This window comes from Diabrotica virgifera, chromosome 7 (assembly GCF_917563875.1).
Source record: "Diabrotica virgifera virgifera chromosome 7, PGI_DIABVI_V3a".
Classification (NCBI taxonomy): domain Eukaryota; kingdom Metazoa; phylum Arthropoda; class Insecta; order Coleoptera; family Chrysomelidae; genus Diabrotica; species Diabrotica virgifera.
The window spans coordinates 85,043,068-85,066,612 of record NC_065449.1 but is presented as its reverse complement, the minus strand read 5'-3'; the positions used below and the strand labels follow the sequence as shown (position 1 = coordinate 85,066,612).

The following is a 23,545-nucleotide window of genomic DNA, read 5'->3' as shown; positions in this document are numbered from 1 at the left end:
ATTAGAAAAATTATTGTACTTTGGGCTAAGCAATTCATTGCTAGAACTTTTTGTAACATACTTGACAGATAGATGGCAATTTGTATTATATAAAGGAGATAAATCGGAGGTTTTCCTGGTGGAATCAGGTATACCACAAGGTTCAAATTTAGGATCGCTATTATTTTTACTGCTTGTGAATGAATTACCTTCTTTAATTACATCTCGGTGCCTTTTATATGCGGATGATTTAAAAATATTTAGAGAAATTAAAGATTTGAATGATTATTTTCAATTACAGTACGATTTAAACGAGATTTATGATTGGTCAATACCTACGTAATAAACTGTATTTTAATTTGAACAAATGTACGATCATGACATATAGTCGTCAGGCAAACCCTAGTTATTTTATGTACAATATGGGAAATAATAACTTACATAGGGTCAATGAAGTGACGGATCTTGGTATTACGTTTGTAAATAATTTAAGTTTCAACTTACATGTGCAAAATATTATGTCTCAGTCATACAAAATGATGGGACTTATTAAACGTGTAACATATAAATTTCGTAATATCGACTCAATTAAACGGCTCTTTAATTCATTTGTTAGAAGCAAATTAGAATTTGGGAGTATTGTCTGGAGTACCTTATTAAATAGTGGTCAGTGGTTAAAAAGTTTATTAAATATTTATTTTACAGAAAGCATAAAATATCGCCAGAATATGATTCGTATCAACCATTAAGAAAAGAATTTAATATAAAAAAATTAGAGCAAAAAAGACTTCAACGTTGTTTAATTTTTCTCTATAAACTATGTAATCAATTAATAGACTCGCCTAATTTTTTGGGGCAAATACAATTTTATGTCCCGGATCACAGAACCCGTCCAAGAAACATATTATTTTTTGTAAATACTTCTAGCCTACTTAATAAAATGTTCCAAATTTACAACGATTTAACAACAACCACTTGTCTGGAATTATTTGGAATAAACTTGCAATTATTTAAACGTCTATTGCATGAATAATATAAAGAGAGGTTTTTTTTATTATTTTTAACGTTTTTTCTGGTAAACATCTGTCGTTTTTGTCTCTATTACCTCGAATTATTACATTATGTGCATGTTGTACTAAACTGTTGTCATTGTAGATACGGATACATGTAAGTAGGGAAACCTGTTTGTATCTGTTATTAATAAATAAATTTTATTATGGTACGCAGCCAATTAGAGGGATTCATATTCCTTTTTATGTTAATAGTTATTTGATCTGTCCAAAAAAAATGTTTACAAAAAAAATAGTTTTAATTTTAATTTGCTCCTTCCTTTTAAAACCGGGTAGTGAGAATAATAAAACTTACCAACGTAACAAACAAATGATATAAAATAAAATATACGGCAACTAGTGGCGCTAGCATAGATCTCGTCCTCAACATTGTTTCATCCATCACTTCGACCCAAGCCTCTTGCGTCAATATTTGAAACATAGACATGAATGCCTCGGCAAAGGTTTCAAATTTAGCAAAATCCAAAAAACAAAATAACTGCATCGAAATACTAGAAGAAATTATCAGCAAACACATAGTAAATATAATCAGGCTTCCCAATTTTTTTCCAGGACCAAAGATTTTATAAACAAAGTCTTCTAGTAATGGAGAAGCTTTAATTAGCCTTACAACTCGCAGCACTTGGAAGTACGTAAAACCCGTCATATAAAAGCCTGGAATAACATGGATAGTAGTGCCAATAGCTAACAACAGCTCGAATTTATGAATGGAGTGTTTCCAGTATCCTCTCCACGCCAAACACCAAATTTTAAAAATAGTTTCCAAATTCAGTAGAGCTGTAAATCCCAGTTCTATGTAGTAATATTTTTCGTAAAAGACATGTCTAGGTCTTTCGTCGTGCTCAAATCGCATTGTGGCTGTGACGATGCCATTTGCGAGTATTACGCACATGACTATGAGTCGGAAATGGGGAGATCTTAAAATTTTATGGCAAAATTCCGGTGCTGATCCGCTATGTTTGTTTTCGTCCAAGGTAACGAGTCTCCATCCCCTGTCGTCACCAATTAGTATCTAAAAATATAAGAAATAAATAAATTTTATTGAATCATAGACATGAAAATAGTTAAAACTAGAATTTCAGCGAAGTAAAAGATGTTTGAAAAGAAAGATACTTTTTTCTAAAGGCGGGTTCTCACTTGTCAGTTACGCTGACGCAGTCTAACTGATTCAGTGATACTGAACAAATAATGAACATGAGAACACATTTTCATTTTAAATGATTAGTACAATCATACTTTCAGTTAAAGTGAAAACCAGTTCTACTTTTTATCATTTTTTAATGATCATGATCGCATAATGAATAGAAATTGAAGCGCGAGAACACAAATTTTCGTGATTTGTTCAGTGTGGCAAGTTTTGAGAGCAATTTTTTACAGAATCTTCCAAAGCTAAACCTTTCAATATAGGTTTACTAGTAGGCCTACCCCATATAATTCTGCGAAATATCCAGGACTTGGCCCACCATTTACTACGTTTTCTTCTCTTTTGATTCACTAGGATATTCTGTAATTGATTTACTAATTATTGTAAACATACTTCGCGAACAGCTGGTCTCAATTTTTTTAACCATTTTCATTAAACCTAAAAACTAAACTAATTTACTGGACATTTTGTATTCCAGATTAGGACCCGTTTTCAAAGTATAAGTTTTAAGTATGTATTAACAAACTTAATTTTAGTGTTTATTTATTTGATTTTAAAGTTTGAAATTCAATATTTCAAACAGTTTTCGATGTTCAAATCTGGAATAGTACATTGTTTACCGGGTAGGAAAAGCTTAACATTCCTGGACGACTGTGAAGATTGCTAAGTCGAGGCGCAAGCCGAGACTTAGCAACACAGAGTCCAGGAATGTGGCTTTTCCTACGAGGTAAACATACTATTTTTCCGCAAATCGTTTAAAATTCGACAGATATTGATTGATTTAAAAAAAACGCGATAATTTTATTCCCAAATAAATGGTGCTTTGAAATTCCTAATAAAATTACTTGGGTTACTATGGAAACGTATTGAGGTTGAATTGTCAAACTTGACGCTTATAAATTTAATTGCTGGTGTTCTCGAAAGTAAAATGATAAGTGATGATGAAATTTCCATTCCTGGGACTCCTCCAGAGCTGGTTGAGGCAGTGAATACTGCTTCATTAGAATTATTGCCAAAGAAATCAAGAGAAAAGTACGAAAATGCATACAGACGTTTTATGGATTATCGCATGAGTAAAAATATGTATTATCATTTATGTAGAACACTAACAACTGTACGGAAATATCATTTCCTTACAGTAAGGAAATGACATTTCCTTACAGTAAGGAAGTCCTGACTTTTTCTTCAAGAAATTTTGACAGGAATGTCAAAATTTCCTGGCGATTTGCGGAAAATAATATTTTTCCCAATAGTCGAAGAAATGAAACTGAAAAAATGGCAAAACCTCGCAATTTTTTCGTCCAGCATCGATTTGTACAAAAATTTGGGATTAGGCTCATTTCACCCTCTAGTTCATTTTCTACATTGAGCCGTTGTACGCTTTTGGTTTTTTAAGGGTGAAAACTACCCCTAAAAAAACTACTTTTAAAAATTATAAAATAACATTTTAAACTTTAATATTGTCAACATTTGGTTCTTATTAGTTACGTAATGATTGTTTTATGCTTTAAGATATACTATCATAATATTTTAACCCTTAAAACCACCCTTGTTGGAGCTATATATAAAAAATATTAGTTACTTATCCTAAAAGAATAATTTCGGCTTGCATCGATTTACATAAAAATTTGGGATTAGGATCATCTCACCTTGTACTTCATATTCTATATCATGCTCAAGGGCATCGATTATTTTTAGGGGTGTAAACTACCCCTTATTGTCAAAAATTATATAAAAACATTGTAAACTTTAATATGGGTAAAATTTGGTTTTGATTGGTTAAAAATAATGATTGTTTTATGCTTTAGGATATAATATCATAATATTTCAACCCTTAAAACCCACCCTTAAGAACATCACAATTTTTATAAGTAGATAATCTATAGATCTATACAGAAAAAAAGTAGAATAATTAAAGAATTACAAAAACATTTATTTACACAAAAATACGAATTTACAAATATGTAGAATTACAAATACAAATAGTTTTTAAGTCATTTTCCAGTATACGAACCAGTTCTGTGGTATTATACATGCATTGAAAATGTTCCATAAGCGGACTATTCGAATATTTCGAAAGAAAAAATTCGTCTTATAAACATAGCTCCTTGATTTTTGGCGATAAAAAGTTTTTTTCAAAAATGATTTTGTAGGATTTTTGAAGAGCTATAAGACATTGTAAATTAAATTCCGTTAGATCCCTTAGTTTTTAATTGGTGTGTAATCGTAAATCGAGGTTTAAACAGCTGTATCTCGCTCAGGTACCGACTTTTTTTATCATAAGTCTCTCTATTTTTATGGCAAGAATTTTTTATTATTATTTTTTGAAAGGTTTAATTGTATACTAGAAAAAAGATAATATAAGTTTTCCTCGAAAAATGCAAAGTTTTTCCGTTATTTGGCTTTGAATATTTCAAATTATGCATTTGACGAGAAAAGCTAACCTTTAACATGCCGTATCTCGGTTTGTATTGATCTTAAAGATATTATAGAAAAAGAGTTTGGTTTGTGTTGCTAAATGATATAATTTTGTTATCTGCAGTTTTTTTGATTAAGTGCATATTTTTCGAGGTATTCTCAAAAAACCCTCTAAAAAAGTCAATTTTTTCGTCGAAAAACTGTTACTTTCAAGCGCGAATAACTCGAAAAATATTAGTTTTACGAAGAAAATGTAAAAAACATTTTTTTCTTAGAATTGCCTTTTACATCGATTTACATGGTTAAAATGTAATTAAAAATTCCCACCCCCGAGATGGGGTGGCAACCACCCCCAAGGTTTTAGCGTACAGCGGCATGATATAGAAAATGATCCTTGGACTTTTCCCTACCTTCTGTGAAAATTTCAAGTAAATCCATGCTGGACGAAAAAATTGCGAGCCAAAATGCTTCATTTCCTCGACAAGTAGTGTAGGTTTTCGCGAACATGTTTTGTAATGATACATTCTTTCGGCGTTTTCAGACCATGGTCGAAGACAAATCTCGAGGAACTATATATACAGACTCTATGGTATGGTATTGTATGGTAGGTCCCGCTTTTGTGAGCCCTTCAGACACTTAGACCTTCTACGGCGGGTCCATCACCCCTATCTTACGAACCAGGTCCATAAGAACCTGGAATTCGGCGTTTCTAAGACTCAGGCTGCACGGGGCTCCTATGTCTGTCAGAGTCAGCAGGGTCTGTAAATCTGAGCTCCACCTGCCGATGCCACCCCGAACGTCTAATCTTTCAGCAACCTTATGGCCTCACAGAAAGGCACAAGTCTCTTCAAAGGCAACTCCCCTATCTGGCTCGGCTGCATAGAGGCCGATCCCAGGATCTGCCACCTTTGATAGGCCAATGCCGGGCACTTCCAGACGACATGTGAGAAGATTTCCTCCTCCTCATTACATAGACGGAACCGTGGGCCATCCGCCAATCCAAGCATATGAAGGTGCCGTCTGAGTCTACAGTGGCCGGAGAGCATAATGACCACCAGGGAGCATCTTTTAAGATCTAGAAGAAGAAGTTTAAAGATGGCCCCACTATGTGGAGCCTAGCCTGTCTAAAGCTCATGATGGGTTGTAACGCCACGGAGTAAAGTAGAAAACAAAAGACGATCGTCTGGGATTAGTTGTTTTGACGTTTAAGGCTATTAATTAGTTCCGAAAAAAGAGGACTAAAACGAACTATAACGTTAAAGGGGTTTTATGATTTCATATGGTCAATGGACCCCAAATATGAAAAAACCGCAAAGTGCTACCATTTAAAGAGATGCGTTTTTGAGAAAGGGGTCAATTAGTCCATTTTAGTGATGGAGTGGTTGGAGGTTGGAGCATTTGTTTCTGCAACACGAGACCTTGGACGTTCATTCCTATGTGTCGGTCTGTTGTACTTACGTACGGACATGTGGCACAGTATCGGGCTACTTCGGTTTCATTTTTGTTGGCGAGTCACAAAATTATGAGGGTATATCGATAAGGACAGTTTCTGCATATAAGAAGATGTCCCATATTTTGTATTTCTCCACAGTCACAGTTAACATCCTCTTGGTTTGGTTCATTTTTCCCCAATTTTCATGCTTGATTTTAATGGAGCTACCCATGTTCTTGTCGCGTAACGTCGCAACTTGTGGCATATGCTGACGACATAACATTAATTAACAGAAACCTTTTAGAAAGGGGTTTAGAAATAAATCAAAACAAAACAAAATACCTAATATGCTCAAGAAAAAATTCAGTTAATGTGACAAGGTTAAATATTTGTGAATATGAATTTGAATAGGTAGAACACTTTAAATATCTCCGGGTCTCAGTTAATCGAACTAATGATAGAAGCATAGTAATTAATGAAAGAATCCAGGCAGGAACAGAACCTACTGAAAATATAATAACTTCCTCAAAGATAAGAAGCTTACTCACAATACTAAACTGAAAATTTACAAAGCAGCAATCAGACCAGTAATCACATATCGTGCTGAAGGTGCTTTTTGTCTGACACAGAAAGAGGAAGAACGATTGATGATCCTAGAGAGAAAAATAATTCGGAGGATAGCAGGCCCACTAAACTTATACAGGTAATAATGAATTTAGAAAACTCATGAACCACGAAGTAAGAGAACTTCTGAAATGAGAAGACATCGTCAGATTTTTCAAGGCACAGAGACTCAGATAGATGGGACATATAGAAAGGAGAAATCCAGAAGCCGTTATCAAGAAAATTACCAAATGGAGACCTGTATCAGTCAGACTACGAGGAAAACCCAAAACTAGATGGGAGAACCAGATAGCCGAGGACCTTAAGAAGATGGGAGTGAGAGAATGGGTAACCATAAGCAAAACCAGGAACGAAAGAAGAAAAATTGTAGAATATACCAAGTCACACAACCAATTGTAAAACCAAAATGTTAATGCGGATTGATTCGCCGCGACAAACGAATCGGAAGAGCCCAAAGAGGGCGGCAATCACTTCGCTAGGAGTGTAGATACCATGATGACCCTCGTTCTTATCCTATTCGTAGTTTTCCACATTTTAAAGACTATATTTTGGCCGCTCAATTGAATCTGGGGAAAAATATTCGGGCGGTTCATCCTGCACTATTCCAATGAAGCTTTTCCGGGATTTTAGTCACTTTCGTGGTGTTCGAGCTCTATATAGGTATAAAGCATGCCGCTCGTCCGCGATTTGTTTTATTTTCTCTATGTGCTCTGCTATACTTCTGCGTGATCTGCAAAACCTGCAGCTTTATAAAGATTTGAGGGTGTGGTCAGTTTTATGCATCGCGTTACTATCCTGCATATGTCATTTAGACATCTACTACAATTACTGTAGATATAATTGGAGAACAACACAGTTAGTAAAATCTATGAACGATTTTGAAAAGCCGCCGAACTACTTGACGCGCAGAAAATTACCGAAAATTATCTTAGTAAGAGTTCAAGAGAGAAAAAACGGAGTCCAGTAGAAGAACCAAGGTGACTGACGTCATTGAAAAGATAGTCAGACTAAAATGGAGATGGTCAGAATACATATCCAGAATGACAGATCGGCGATGAACAAAGAGGTTACTGGAATGAAGACCAAGGGAAGACAATAGAAGCGTCGATAGATCACCAAAAAGAGGGACCGATGATTTAATAAGGCTAAATAAAAACTGGATGAGAGCGGCGCAAGATAGACGGGGTTGGAAACACGACGAAGAGGCCTATGTTCAGCAGTGTACTTTTAAGGCTGGATGATAATCTTAGTAAGAGAAATAAACTCGAGCTGTAAGCTATGTTTAAAAATGAGGTAGACTAGTCCCGGTATTCATTGGCGTATCCAAGTGGGGTGTCACGGGGGTCATGACTCTCCTCCCAAACGAAAATAAATATCAATTCAATAATCAAAAAAAAAAAAAAACCGAGAGCTGTCAAACAAAAAAAAAATAGGTCCATCCAAAAAATAATTGAAAACCTACTTATCCTAGGGGTGGTAAGACTAAGTGACCTTGAATCAAAGAAAAGTAATTAAATCACCCTTAAGATTGATGAACCCCCCCCCCCCCCAAAAATTCTGGATCCTCCACTGTCTACTTTTTTCTCTATCTGGTATTTGTGCAGATGGGCAAAATTTTGCAAGTCGTTCCTAGTCTTGATGAATTACAATTGAATATTTAGATTACAATATTTTTTGTTTAAAAAAAAGTATACGAGTCCAAATAAATATTAGAAGAGATAACTATTTCTAAACAAATACCTGAGAAGCAGTGCTGTTTTGAATATGTCCCCGTATACCCCACATTTGCTGAAATTGTACTCGTATTTCGTTAAAAGTTTCAGTGATAACAGCTATGAAAACGTTCTTGACCAACCAAGCTAGGAAGAAAATCATCGTACTGAAGTATAGAACTGCTCTCCAGCCAGGTAATGAGTCGATCGCTCTGTACATTATAAAAACCCATCCTTCTTGTGACGCTGCTTGGTAGACGGTAAAGAAGCTGGTAACTGAAATAACAAATTAAAGCATAAAAGTATAGTACACCACAAAAGCAGATACAGAACTTTTAATTAATCCTTAAAATTGATATTTTCTTCAGATAACTTCTAAATATCCGCTTTTTAATTTGACTTTTATTTGACACTCGAACTTATTGTTTGTAAAAAAATTTTTATCAAAAATGTGTGTCATATAGTTAACGTCATATAGTTAACGTCAAATTGTGATCGCCAAAACTGTCAAACGACTACGCTAGGTGTCGCGTCAGTCATGGACGGAGCGAATAATGCAGTAAATATTCTGATAGTTTCGATTTTGTTCGTGCTATAAATTTCTTGTTTAGTTAGTGTATTGAACATATTGTTTTTTAGCATGGAGCGACGTCATTTAAATTTGGATTAGATGAGTAGGGCTGTAGACCTTCTTCAAGGTGACAAGCGGGAAACTAATGTAGCTGAACGCATGGAAGTCTTCCAAAGTGTTTTAAGTCGATTGTGGTGGCGTTTTTGTGACACTGAAAGTCCAGACGATTGTAATTCAGGACGGGAGCGCGTTACAACTGCAGCTTAATAACGATGTTTAGTGTTACCGCTAGAATACAACCAACAATTACAACACCTTTTTTTAATTGAATCTGAATTGATTAGCGATTTGTAGCAGGCACACCCTGTAACCATAAGCCGTGATATCCATCAAGGCTTCATAATATGCCAGATTATTTGATTTCATTTATGACCTACTTCATTTTACACTATATACTCAGATATATAGAAAAATATATAGGTATAAGTAGACAATATTTACCGAATTCATCAAATCCATTGAAGCCTATAATGTAACGAGAAACTCCCTCAAGCTTCATGCATTTCATTCCTTCAGGACATTGATAGCCAGATGAAGGGTCCAGAGAACAATATGTGTCGGGTATAGCTAAACTGTTGATTGTTATTTCCCTAAAAAAATTAAAGCATATAATATCATGATAAAATTATCCTTGAACATTTATGAAATATTAGAATCAAAGTTATAGGACTGGACCCCGCGTATGAAAAAAAAGTTTATTAATAGCAAGCTGAAAATTTGTTAATAGCTTAAGGGTGTCTAGTCGGATAAACTTTGATATATGAGAACACTGGAACAGGGGCAGTTTTAATTGTGGAACAGGTTGAAAATTTGGAACGATCACACCACGAAAACGGCACATTTATTTTGTTCGACAGAACAGACTTAAACTCTTCGAACAGAGATTAAACTCTCATGCAAAAATCAGACTACTATTTATCACCAAATGGGCGTTTTAATGAGTGGAACATGCAGAATATGTTAAATGACAGGAATTATGATAGGTGATAAATAGCAGTCTAATTTTTGCATGAGAGTTTAATCTCTGTTCGAAGAGTTTAAGTCTGTTCTGTCGGACAAAATAAATGTGCCGTTTTCGTGGTGTGACCGTTCCAAATTTTTAACCTGTTCCATAATTAAAATTGCCCCTGTTCCAGTGTTCCCATATATCAAAGTTTATCCGACTAGACACCCTTAAGCTATTAACAAATTTTCAGCTTGCTATTAATCACCTTTTTTTTCATACGCGGTATCCAGACCTATTAGGTAACCGATTTTTTATGTAATTATAATTTCTGTGACATCAATACTCAACGTTTTTAGTGACATTATTAGCGAAATATAAATACGAAATAAACAAATTAAGACACTTTGAATGTTACGACGAGGAGCACTCCCAACCCAAATCATAATTTACAATGTACAGTGGACTCTCTATATAACGAACACGGATATTACGAGGTTTCGCTTATAACGAAATACACTAGATATCCCATGAAATTTCTATTGAACTATAACACCTCTATAACGAGGCATATTTGGTTATAACGAGGAAAAATGAAATCGAAGAATATGTTTATTTACCTGTTTTTTGCGCAGTAATGGCTATAAATAAATACCCCAACTTCCTGTATATAGAAATGCCCAACATCTGTGTTATTATCGAGGCCAGTGCTGTAATAAACTCCACCGCCTGTAATAAACTTCTTTCTTTATCGGCCGATATTGAATATTGTAGGAAATTTACAATTTACGATGGCGAAGTCGAAGTCTTATTTTTCAAGTCAACCATCGACACCTAATAAATTACGTAAGAGACATCAAAACATTTCAATATTATTGTTGTCTGATATAACGAAAACCGCTTATAATGAGTTAATTAGTCCGTCTTTGCAGTTATCGTTATAGAGGAAGTCTACTGTATATACATTGTAAATGCCAAATCATGATTTCGAAGTGTAATGAGGCAAAATGTATATGATGCATTCATTTCCGAATAAAATACGAAAAATTATACATAAACAAACAAAAACAATCTTACTTTAAATTTAAAAATAAAGTGTATACTTTGGTTCGGCCGTATCAACTGTGACGCAATGGTTTTTCAACTCTCCAAAAAATTGCACTCCCAATAAACCATACAGTGACATGAAGAAAAGGAAAAATAATGTTACGTTGTAGATTTGCTGACTCGAACGCCTAAAAGGTAATAAAAATATTCAATTAAGTTTCAAAATTGTCTCTATCTATCTCTTTTAGTTTATGAACTATAAACCTTATAAACAATATGATACTTTTAGGCCAGGAACCGAAGCTTTTCACCTCGCAATTTTTACAGATTGGATCAATTTGCTTGAAGATTTGAGAATAAGTAGTGGATAGTCCAAGGATCAAAATCTATATGATTCCGAAAGGCGCTTTTACCATGGGGGTGGTTGCCACCCCATCTGGAGGTGGAAATTTTTTATTATATTTTGACCACAAAAGTTGATAAAAACGTTCATTCTAAGCAAAAAATGTTCTATACATTTTTTTGATAAAATTAATAGTTTTCGATTTATTTGCCATCGAAAGTGTCAGTTTTGTATAGAAAAAATCAATGTTTTTCGATATACTCATTTACGATTCACTCAATTTTTGTCGTAAAAAAATTTTTTTCAAACCATGTTCTTGAGAATTAAATAACCTACAATTTCATATTCAAACATTTTTTCGTATCTTATGCTAATCTTTCTATTCTGAAGAAAATGGCATTTTTTAGCAAACTACAAAAATTCGTTATTCGCTTTAACTCCAGTTTTTTAAAAACTAATCATTCTAAGCCAGTCAAACTTCTAGAATCTATTAATAAGACATAAATAAATAAGAATAAATAAGGCCAATGACTAAAAACACCGCTAACTTACATTATGCCTCCAATTGGATTTCTCCTTTTTAGTCCATTCTTTGACGGTTTTTGCGGTAAATTTTAAAGAACCGCTTGGATTGACTTGAAATTTGGCATACATATAGATAATATGTCAAAAAAAAAGTGATATTGTGCCGATATGGGCTTTTGCTCTGGGGGTGGTCACCACCCCTTCTCGGGGGTGGAAATATTTAACCTCAAAATAACCTCGGAAATTGATAGATACTTCAATTCTGAGTAAAAAATCTTATATACGACTTTTTCGGTGAATTGATATTTAGCAAGTTATTCACGATCGAAATTGATAATTTCCTACACGAAAAATGCATGTTTTTGAGTGGATTTTCAAAAATATCTCTAAAATTATGCATTTTTACGAAAAAGTCATTATAATCAAAAAGAAACCTATTAAATTAGTGAATGAAGTGGTGTTCTTTAAATTATTATAGCAATAACACAACCTAAGTTACAGCCTACTTAAAATCGGGGTTTTTTCGAATTAACCTTGAATCAAACATTTTATCCGTAAATAACGCTAGAAATAGAGCTTTTTAGAAATAATTATGCAAACATCTTTTAAATATTTAACTGATACCTTTAAAAGGTGCTATGATAAAAGTGATTTGGATAAAAAATGGCTGAGTTATTACAAAAACAAAACGATTATGTCGTTTTTCATTGTTTTTCATTAAATGTTTTCCATTTTTCCAAAATTACTTGAAAACTAAAAGAAATCTGAAAAATATATATTAATACTAAATGTACCTAGTATTTTTCATACTAAAACTTATTCAGTTTTTTTAATGTCTCTATGGTAAAAACTGAGTGAGATATTTATATTTTAAGTTTGCACGTAAGTGTGAGAAGCAGTTCTCTAAGCCCTTTGAATCGCATGCTTTAAAAATCAAAGACCTCCAGAAAGTCCGCTTCTGATTACTTTTATCACTTACAATTCCCCACAAAATAAGCTTTGAAGCAATGAAATATCTTGAAAATTACAGAAGTTATCGTTAAAAAACCATATTGAAACTTGTGTCGAATACATTTTAAGCGTTGATATAAGTATTTTATTTTTTTTTTTCATGAAAAAGGCGCAAAGTATGAAAAAAAGGGAAGATATATATTTTCTGTCATAAATTAAATAAGTAACTCAAAAATGTTTTTTAATTTGAAATACCTCAGTGGCGTACTATTTTTTTTTTAATTCAGACTAGTACCCGTATGCGCGCCAATCGTGAATATAAAATTCTTAATGGTAAGTCTGTCAATAAATGCGTAATAACTACCTCTTAAAAACCACTAAATTTCATTTGCATATCTCAACCGGTTTTAGAGCAATCAATAAATCTTCACTTTGTAAGAGAAATATCAACACTCCGTATCTTGGAACTTCATTAGGTACGACTCTGGTTCTACTAGGTCTCCAAACTTCATACTTACACAGATTTTTTCATTTTTTCATAATCTATATTTCTGATCGGAATATTTTTTCGATAAAATACTTACTTTTTGAGTTATTTGCGAAAAACCGTCTAACAACGTGGTTCTTTTGTTGAAAAATGAACATATTCACTCGCAAATAACTCGAAAAGTATTGACTTATTGAAAAAACTTTATAGAACAAAAGTTGATTAGAATTAGTCAGTTTATCCATTTCCAGACTTATTTTGGACCTATATTTTTTCACCCTCGAGAAGGGGTGAAACTCACCCCCAGAGCAAAAGTACACATCGGTACTATATCACTTTTTTCCTTAACTTATTAGCTATGTGAATGCCAAATTTCATGTCAACCCAAGCGGTTGTTTAAAATTCACAGGTTTTGCAATATTTTACCGTGAGTGAATCATCTAATAAATCTATTTGTAGGGGTAATTTATAAGGGTTGAAAATATTAAATACTTAAACTAAATTGCAAACATAAAATAAAATTTAGATCACTACAAAATATATCATTACCTAATTTAAAATTACAAAATAATTTTTATACAAATTCTTATTTAGAGGGTAGTTTTTATGGGTTTAAAAATAGTTATAAACTATAAAATACATTTCAATATGAGAAACAATCAAATTCCTATATTTAACATACTATTTAACGTACCTACATATAATTTAGATTTAAATAACGCTTATATTGGCTGTTTTTAATTTTTGGTAAAAAGGGGTAGTTTTTACCCCTTAAAAATAAAAAGCACACATTGTAGTTATATCACTTTTGAAGAGAAGGATAAGATGAGCTTATTTGCAAAATTTCTTCTAAATCGGAGCGGTTCTTTAGAATTTAGAGGTCTTGCAATATTTTACCGTTAACGAACGTACTATTTTTTCAAAAAAATATATTGATTTTTTAACCGTAACTTTTTTATTTTTTCTCTTAGAAAGTTTGGTAAAAAATAATTTTATAGGTTTTTACAAGATATATAAGCCTATTAATATTAAATCTTTTTAAAATCCTCAATTGTAAAAAGAGGTGACTTTGAAAGGGTTGGTAAAGGTGGTTTTTGCATGTTATTACAAGTTTTAATTGTCAATAGCTGACTTAATTTTTGCAGTAGAAAAAATTTTTGCAAACTACGTTCTTGGGAGTCAAATATGCTAAAATTTCATATTTAAATATTTTTTCGTATCTCTTATTTCTTTCCAAACTACAAAAATTTGTTATTCGCTTTTAACTCCATTTTTTAATAACTAATCATTCTAATTTTAAGCCGGTTAAACTTTTAGAACCTATTAATAATACATAAATAAAGAAGACTAAATAAGGTCAATGACTAATTTTAATTAGGATGGTGATTAGGGGGTTGCTTGCGATCACTTTTTCGCTGAAAAAAAAAATAGGGACTGACACTATTTTCATTATAAGTCACTTAATTTTTGAGCTACGGACTTTTTTTTATTTCTGGCGATAGATATTTCTAAACACTTTAAATTAGTTTTCCGTCGACCGTCCATTTATGATCAATTTTAACACCCTCAAAATCATTGATTAATGATCCCTATTAATGAATGATTTTCTATTAATGAACGATTTCATTATAGGCAACACAACATACATTGCTTGCATAAATTAATTAAACGCTCTGTGATTGGCAGTGACCTGTGGTGTAGGCAACCAAACATATACCTATTTATATATTCCCACTAAAAAATTTAAAATCAAGTAGCCGTTGTTAGTAAGTACTCTCTGTCATTGTATGTCATTATTTACTTTATTGTTTAAAATTCTGTGTTTAAATAAAAATTTAAACTGAGATATCTTTATTTCTGAAAAGTACGGTCGACGGAAAAGTTTTGTAACGAACTCGTGAATTAAAATGGCGATTAACAATCTCGAACATTAACGCGCTCGATCCGCTCACGCGTTAAAATATCTCAATTGTTAATCGCCCTTATTAATACACTTGTTGGTTAAATAACTATAAACAAGTTCTCCTCGAAAAATACATAGTTTACCCGTCTTTTGACTTTGAAACTACAATATTTAGCATTTGACGAAGAAGAGCCAACATGTAATAAAGTATAGCTTGATTACTATTGGTCTTAAAGGATATTTAAAAAAAAAACTGTTTTGTTTATTTGTTCACAAGGTACATTTTTGTTAAGTAAAGTTGTTTTGATAAAACGAAATCTTTTTGAGTTATTAGCAGAAAACTGATTGATTTTTTCGATATAAAACTAACACTTTCGATAGCGAATAAATCGAAAACTATCAATTTAAACAAAAAAATGTATAGAACGTTTTTTGCTTAGAATGAACGTTTTTACCAACTCTTGCGATTAAAATATAATAAAAAATTTCCACTTGGACTATCCACTACTTATTCTGAAATTTTCAAGCAAATCGATCCATTTTGTAAAAATAGCGAGGTTTTGTCCTATTTTAAGCTTCATTACTTGGACTATTTATAAATAATTTATAAACAATTAAATTGTTTATAACAATTTTTTGACCACTCGGATCGAAATCCACCCTCGAAATTCGTAATCAGTAGCCAAAACTCAATAAGAAACCGTTGAGTTTGCCCATCAGAATTGAAAGGTCCACGCTGACCTAGCTGGTGCTCAGACTATCCACAGAGAACGGCAGTTCTCACCAGTGGCGCACAACACCCCTACATGCGACACTATATATCCACGAAATTTTCGATTTTCTAAACCTGACTGAATTAAAAATTGGGCCAAATCCCATCTTAAAGTTTAGGAAAAGACTCGTTTATCCATATGTTACTTCTCCATTTTGGTCCAAGGGTGTGGATTTTACGGCCCTTCCCATTTAAAGCCTGTTTTTCGTTCTCGTCCCCAAAACTCCCAAAAATTTCACAAGTTTAAGCCCGACCTTTGCGGCTTCTCATAGCACAGATCATTACCTTTCCAACGCATGTTTAATTTTGAAAATCGGTTATACCATTCAAAAGTTATCGAGCTCAGAAATATGACTCAATTTTTATTTAAAAAATGGAAAATGTTTGTGGATATGTATGTATGTATGTATGTATGTATGTGTGTGGAAAAGTTAAACCGATCTGAATTTGTTTTTCTGTGTTTCAAGAGGGTGTGAGGGCCGATTCAGAACCGGTCTAATTTTTGACTTCTGACTACCCGTAAGTCAGCTAGAGGGCTAGATAGATACAAAATAGCATATTTTTTGGGCGTATATATCTAAGGTTCAACGAAAGACAGGAAAACCGCAAATACACTAAATCAATAGGGATGAGTTAAGCTTTCAAATGGCGCCTAAGCGATCAAGCTGAGACATACACACTGCTCACCATAGCCAAAAAACTGAAAAATTAAACTTTGAAAATTTTGGTTTTTCGACAATTACTCAAAATTTCAACCTACGAATTGCGCCAATAACTGAGCGTTTGTAGAAGGAATCAGGACGCGTCTAATGGTGTATACCTTATATCTGGGAAAATTCGAATTTTTAAGTTATAGGCTTTATAAGTATGATCAAATCTATTTCTTATGGGAAAAACGGTTTTTCAAGCTCAATAATTCCTCTAATACGTTCAGTTATCATACTCGATCTTGGACGCATCAGATACTACTTGTCAATACGTTTCAAATTCATGTTTAGTGATCAACATCAGGTAAGCCGTTCAGAAGTTATAGAGATCCAAAAGTATAATAATTAGTCCAGGAACTGAAATTTTTCACTTCGCAATTTTTACAGAATGGATAGATTTGCTTGAAAATTTGACAATAAGTAGTGGATAGTCCAAGGATCAAAATTTATATGATGCCGAAAGACGCTTTTACCATGGGGTGGTTGCCACCTCATCTCGAGGGTGGAATTTTTTTTATATTTTGACCGCAAATGCTGGTAAAAATATTAATTATAAGCAAAAAATGTTCATTATAAATTTTTTTGATAAAATTAATAGTTTTCGATTTATTAGTTATCGAAGCTGTTAGTTTTATATCGAAAAGATTACCAGATAACGGCAGTTCTCGCCAGTGGCGCAGAAATACGCCCCCCTAAACGTGACACTATTATATACACGAAATTTTCAATTTTCTAAATCTGACTGAATTGAAAATTGTGCCAACTCACATCTTCAAGTTCAGAAAAAGACTCACCCATTCATATGTCATTCATATGAATGGGTGCCATTCACACATTCATATGTCAACCATCCATTTTGGTCCAAGGGTGTAGATTTTAAGGCCCTTCATATTTAGAGTCTGTTTTTCGTTCTCGTCCCCAAAACTCCCAAAAAGTTTAAAAATTTAAGTCCAACCTTTATGGCTTCTAATAGAACTGATCATTACCTTTCCAACGCATGTCTAATTTTGAAAATCGGTTATACCATTCAAAAGTTATAGAGCTTAGAAATGTTACTCAATTTGTATTTAAAAAAGGGAAAATGTTTGTGGATATGTATGTATGTGTGTTTGAAAGTTAAACCGATTTGATATTTTTCTCTGTGTTTAAAGAGGGGGTCAGGGCCGATTTAGAACCGGTGTAGTTTGTGACTTTTGACCACCCATAAGCCAGCTATAAATAGGACTTGGTAGGTACAGAACGGCATATTTTTTGGGGGTATATATATTCGAATCAAGAAGAGGTAGGAGAACCGCAAATACATCAAATCAATAGTGTTGACTTAAGCTTTCAAATGGTGTTTAAGCCGTCAGGATCAGACATACACACGGCTCAGTATAGCCGAAAAACTGAAAAACTAAACTTTGGGTTTTTCGACAATTACTCAGCATTTCAACCTACGAATTGCGCCAATAACTTAGCGTTTGTAGAAGGACTCAAGACGAATCTAACGGTGTATACCTCATATCCGGGAAAATTCGAATTTTTAGGTTATAGGCTTCATAAATATGATAAAATCTATTTCTTGTAGGAAAAACGGTTTCTCAAGCTCAATAATTCCTGTAATAGCTTCAGTTATCATACTTGACCTTAGATCCATCAGATACTACTGGTCAATACGTTTCAAACTCATGTTTACTGATCAAAATCGGTTAAGCCGTTTAGAAGTTATTAAGATACAAAAGTATAATCCAATTAACGATTATTCCCCAAATGGTTTATGTAGTTGTAGTGGTTACGACGCTAAATTTGATCTGGCAACGGGCAATCCGACTTCATTTACCGGCCATCTCAATATATTTTTTTTCAATTTACAGTACAACCTGTCATATCCGGACCTGTCATATCCGGACCTCCCCATATCCGGACGGTTCTGCGCCGTCCGGATCTACCGAAATCTACCGAGAAAGGCAGTCCTGTTGTTGGACAACGCACTAAAAGAAGAACTAAAAGATGGCCAAATAATGTATTATAGGATCTATAAAACGTGTCTATCGACGAAAGTTACTGACGGCGCTGATTACTGGAATGTATGAAGGAGAAAACGTTTCATAGACTGTAAAAGAAGTAGTGGTCTTGATATCCGGATTTTTTCATATCCAGATCGGTCTGTCGCCACATTGATCCGGATATGGCAGGTTGTACTGTATTTCGAATAGAAAAAAATCTATTGGACATTCGATGGACACTAGATCATTTGGGAGATAATGCAACAAAGGTGACCATTTATAAAGCTTGACGTGTAATAGAGGAACATTGCATTCAACTTCATACATTTAATTTATAAATAACTTTGAAAAACTCATGATACAAGAATAAAAAACCGCTAAACGCCGTAAAAATGAGTGGCGCATAAAATATTCCATCTACAAAATATCTGATATGAATGTTACGTGGCGCGAAAATGGAGTTTCATTTGATGCAAAACAAAATTCTAATTTTATTTTAAAATATTTTTCCATAATATTTGCTAAATTTGAAGTAAACGCGCCACAAAAGAGTTTCAAAATTCAAACTGTATCAAAGTTACTCTTTTGTGGCGCGTTTACTTCAAATTTAGCAAATATTATGGAAAAATCTTTTAAAATAAAACTAGAATTTTGTTTTGCATCAAATGAAAATCCATTTTCGCGCCACGTAACATTCATATCAGATATTTTGTAGATGGAATATTTTATGCGCCACTCATTTTTACGGCGTTTAGCGGTTTTTTATTCTTGTATTATAGACTGCAACAATTTGAACATCATACGATTTTCGACTTCGATTACCTGGCAGCGATACTCTTCCAGTAACATAACGTACTACGAAACGCATGGGTTTGGTGAGAGGGCCTTATATACCAATATCGTTTTAAATATGTCTCTCTCTTCTTATCATTGAAATTACATACCTAAATTAAATTATTTCCTATACTGTATGTAACAAATATACCCAAAAATTTTCAAAACAACCTTCGTAATAAAAAAATAAAAATCTTACTTGAATATCTGATTTATCCGAGATTTAGGCATAGAAAACTTCAAAAATACTCTCAAAAATCTTATCATGATCAAAGGTCTCGGTGCTCTTAATATAGATAAGTAGCTGAATCTTGGAACTATGCTAAGCATTTCAAAAACTTGCAAAATAACTGATATCCAAAGGAAAAACACCATACTTGCATCAAATTGGCACCAATGGTCTTTTAGGTAAGGTCGATCGCCCTACAACAAGAAGATAATGATTAAATTATTTCTAAACTCATATCTAGAAAAAATAAAAATTTTATCTAACGTTTCAGTTTTTAGATCTGTATTCGCATTCAAAATACAATTACCAGCATACAACAGTTATAGTTCAATCTTCTTCTTGTTGTGCTCTATCCTTTAGTGGAGGTTAGCGACTACGCTGCCAAATCTGTCACTCTCCAAGGCAGCTCTAAACAAAGATATTTGGATCCCGGGACCCCGTTTTGCTTCATATCAATCTTCCCCTGCATGATCAGTTGTACGAGGCGGTACTTTTTCTGTGTACCAGATAACTAACTTTTCTAACTTTGATGATCTTTAGCAGCTCCTTATCTGTACCTATTCTCCTCAGGATATTTTCGTTGGTGGTGTGGGTTGTCCAAGGTATTTTCAAGATCCTTGTATAAAGCCAGAGTTCAAAGGCTTTTAACTTGTTCATCAGCGTTATGTTGAGGGTCCAGGCCTCCGTTCCATACAAAAGTATTGAACACACATAGCAATGCAGAAAACGACATCTAAGACATATTAATGCTACTGTTACAAAATAATAAGCTTTTCATTTTGATAAAGCCTTGTCGGGATACATCTATTCTCGCTCTTACTTCTTGTTTATAATCAAGTTGATTCTTGAACCAGCAGCCAAGATATTTGTGTTATTTTACGTATTCAAGCATTTCAAGCTGTTGGTGGTTCACATAAATATAAGGAAGGGGTAAAGGAGAGTCATAAAAATTTATAGGTTCCCTCACAGCTGATTTTTGCAGGACTGTTTGACAAAAAAACTTACAATTTACTAGTAATATTGTCCGACAAATTTTAACGGTGCTCCAGTTGTCGGGCGCAATAAAGTTTAGAAACCTCTATATTTACTAGACGCACCCCTCCTGTAAATTTTCTGTACTAGAACAGTACGGAAGTACCGAAAGTACGCGGCAGAAACACGACCCGACACAGAGAAGACAAATTGATTGCTCGAAACAGCGGAGATGAAAACCCTTCGAAAAATCAAGGGTCAGACACTATGGGACAGAGATAGAAGTACAGATATAGGACGGAGATGCAAGGTGGATAACATTAATAACTGGGTAAGAAACAGAAGAATAGAATAGAATGACCACATAAGCCGAATGACAACAAATAGGGTAGTCAGGACAGCGAGAGACGGTTCCCCAATAGGAAGACGATCAGTGGGAAGACCACGAAAACGATGGAACGACAACTTACTAGAGGCACATTGAAAAAACAGACAGAGTCTCATGTCTATACAAAAAAAAAGAAGAAGAAGAAGAAGAAAATTTGTAAGACTCGACATGAATAACTGAATAAACAAATTCTTATAAGGGGGGTAATCATGATTTTAAGTGTGGGCCCAAGGTCTATTAGGAATATTTAGCTTAAGAAAACGTACTCTAATAATATGTTGAGTGTAGATCTTAATGTAATATACAGGGTGTAACAAAAATACAGGTCATAAATCAAATCACATATTCTGGGACCAAAAATAGTTTGGATGAACCTAACTTACCTTAGTACAAATATGCACACAAAAAAAGTTACAGCCCTTTGAAGTTACACGATAAAAATCGATTTTTTCCGATACAGTCAAACCCGCTTATTAGAATACCTCTTAAAGGAATATCCCGGTTTAAGGAATAGAAACTTGAGGTACCGAAACGTTTCTACTAGCGACCAATGATCGGTTATTAGAATATCCCGGCTATAGGAATAATTTTGATTGGCACGAAGGCTATTCCAATAAGCGGGTTCGACTGTATATCGAAAAGTATTAGAGATTTTTTAATGAAAATGGACACGTGGTAGTCTTATGGCAGAAACATTTTAAACATAAATTATAGTTAAATTTGTGCACCCCTGTTTTGTTCCCTTAAACCCCCCCAAACTTTTTTGTACGTTCCAATTAAATTATTATTGTGGTACCCTTAGTTAAACACAATGTTTTTAAAACTTTTTTGCCTCTTAATATTTTTTCGATAAACCAGTTTTAATCGAGATGCTGCTTCTTTTTTAATATGTTTACATACAAATTTTATGTGGGTTCTGTGCATTTAAACCCCCCAAATGTTTGTGTACGTTCCAATTAATTTATTATTGCGGTACCATTAGTTGAACAGTATATTTTTAAAACTTTTTTGCCTCTTAGTATTTTTCCGATGAGGCACCTTTTATCGGGATGTGGCTTCTTTTCTAATATGGTTCAAAATATACCTCAAACTGTAATTTATAAAAAAAATTTCATATTATTACCAGGTCTCTACAATCGTACGTAACAGTATACAAATATGTGGTGGATTTGACAAATATTCAAAATATCTCGATAAAAACTAGCTTTTCCAAAAAGTACTAACAGGCAAAAAAGTTTTAAAAACATTGTGTTTAACTAATGGTACCACAATAATAATTTAATTGGAACGTACAAAAAAGTTTGGGGGGGTTTAAGGGAACAAAATCCCATAAAATTTTTATGGGGTGCACAAATTTAACTATAATTTCTTTTTAAAATGTTCCTGCCATAAGAATGCCACGTGTTTATTTTCATTAAAAAATCTCTAATAATTTTCGATATATCGGAAAAAATCGATTTTTATCTTGTAACTTCGAAGGGCTGTAACTTTTTTTGTATGCTCATTTGGACTAATAAGGTAAGTTAGGTTCAATTGAACTATTTTTGGTCCCAGAATATGTGATTTAATTTATGAGTTGTATTTTTGTTACACCCTGTATAATAAGTACAGTTTGATAGTCATATTGAAAAAAAAAAGAATAAAACTCAACTTACTTCGATAGTCTTGTATCCTTACCTTAATTTTAAATTAAGTATTTAAGTATAAAAGTTTTATTAACATTTGAACAAAATATATTGATTATCATTATTGTCTTCTGAAAACAATACTACCTATTCTTAAATAAAGAATAACCTTAATAATTATTATTCAGTACTTTTAATTACAGTAGTTTTAGATCCATTAATCCATCCAATAATTAATTAATATTTTAACAATAGGATGCACTAATATAATTACCGAAGAACTCATTGAGATTATACAGTGAGATTATACATAATACAAAGCGGGCCAAAGAAAACAGTCCACCTCGATATTTGGCAGTATTTATTAGATTTTAAGGAAATGAAGAAACAGGTCGATTTTTGATCTAAGGGGACACATTTTTACGGAACATACATCTGTCATTTGTCAACCCCCTCCCTTCCATTTCCCCCAATCCTTATTTTTAAATAGGGAATAGGGGTCGTGTGCTACCTCATTTGAAAGGTTATTAAATTCTCTATTCAGTAATATTAATATTGACATAATTATTTATACAGGGTGTCCAAGAAAAATTATTTTGAATTAAATTAATTGACAAAAAAAGAAGAATGTATGCAATTTTTAACTCAAAATAGATTCTAATACTGCCAGATAAAAGAGAAAAATGTTTATTTGACAAATAAATATTGTTTTTCGCTTAAATTCAATATTCAACCTACCAAGAGGCAGATGAGTGGCAGCTTGAACATTGAAATTAAGCGAAAAGCAATGTTTGTTTATCAAAAAACATTTTTTTTCTATT

At 33.2% G+C, this 23,545-nt stretch overlaps 1 protein-coding gene across 4 annotated transcripts in view; it reads right to left on the bottom strand.

Moving 5' to 3' along the window:
* LOC126887697 (sodium leak channel NALCN) overlaps nucleotides 1-23,545 on the bottom strand; it is a 157,311-nt gene that overhangs the window by 115,916 nt on the left and 17,850 nt on the right. For 3 of the 4 annotated variants that reach the window (XM_050655351.1, XM_050655352.1, XM_050655353.1), the window contains exons 4-8: nucleotides 19,710-19,933; nucleotides 11,057-11,188; nucleotides 9,452-9,600; nucleotides 8,408-8,655; nucleotides 1,345-2,061 (exon numbers count right to left, since the gene is read on the bottom strand). In XM_050655351.1, the coding sequence (XP_050511308.1) occupies nucleotides 1,345-2,061; nucleotides 8,408-8,655; nucleotides 9,452-9,600; nucleotides 11,057-11,188; nucleotides 19,710-19,933 (1,470 nt within the window). Of the gene's footprint in view, nucleotides 1-1,344; nucleotides 2,062-8,407; nucleotides 8,656-9,451; nucleotides 9,601-11,030; nucleotides 11,189-19,709; nucleotides 19,934-23,545 lie in introns of those variants that run through there. The other variant, XM_050655354.1, reaches the window with a different exon arrangement.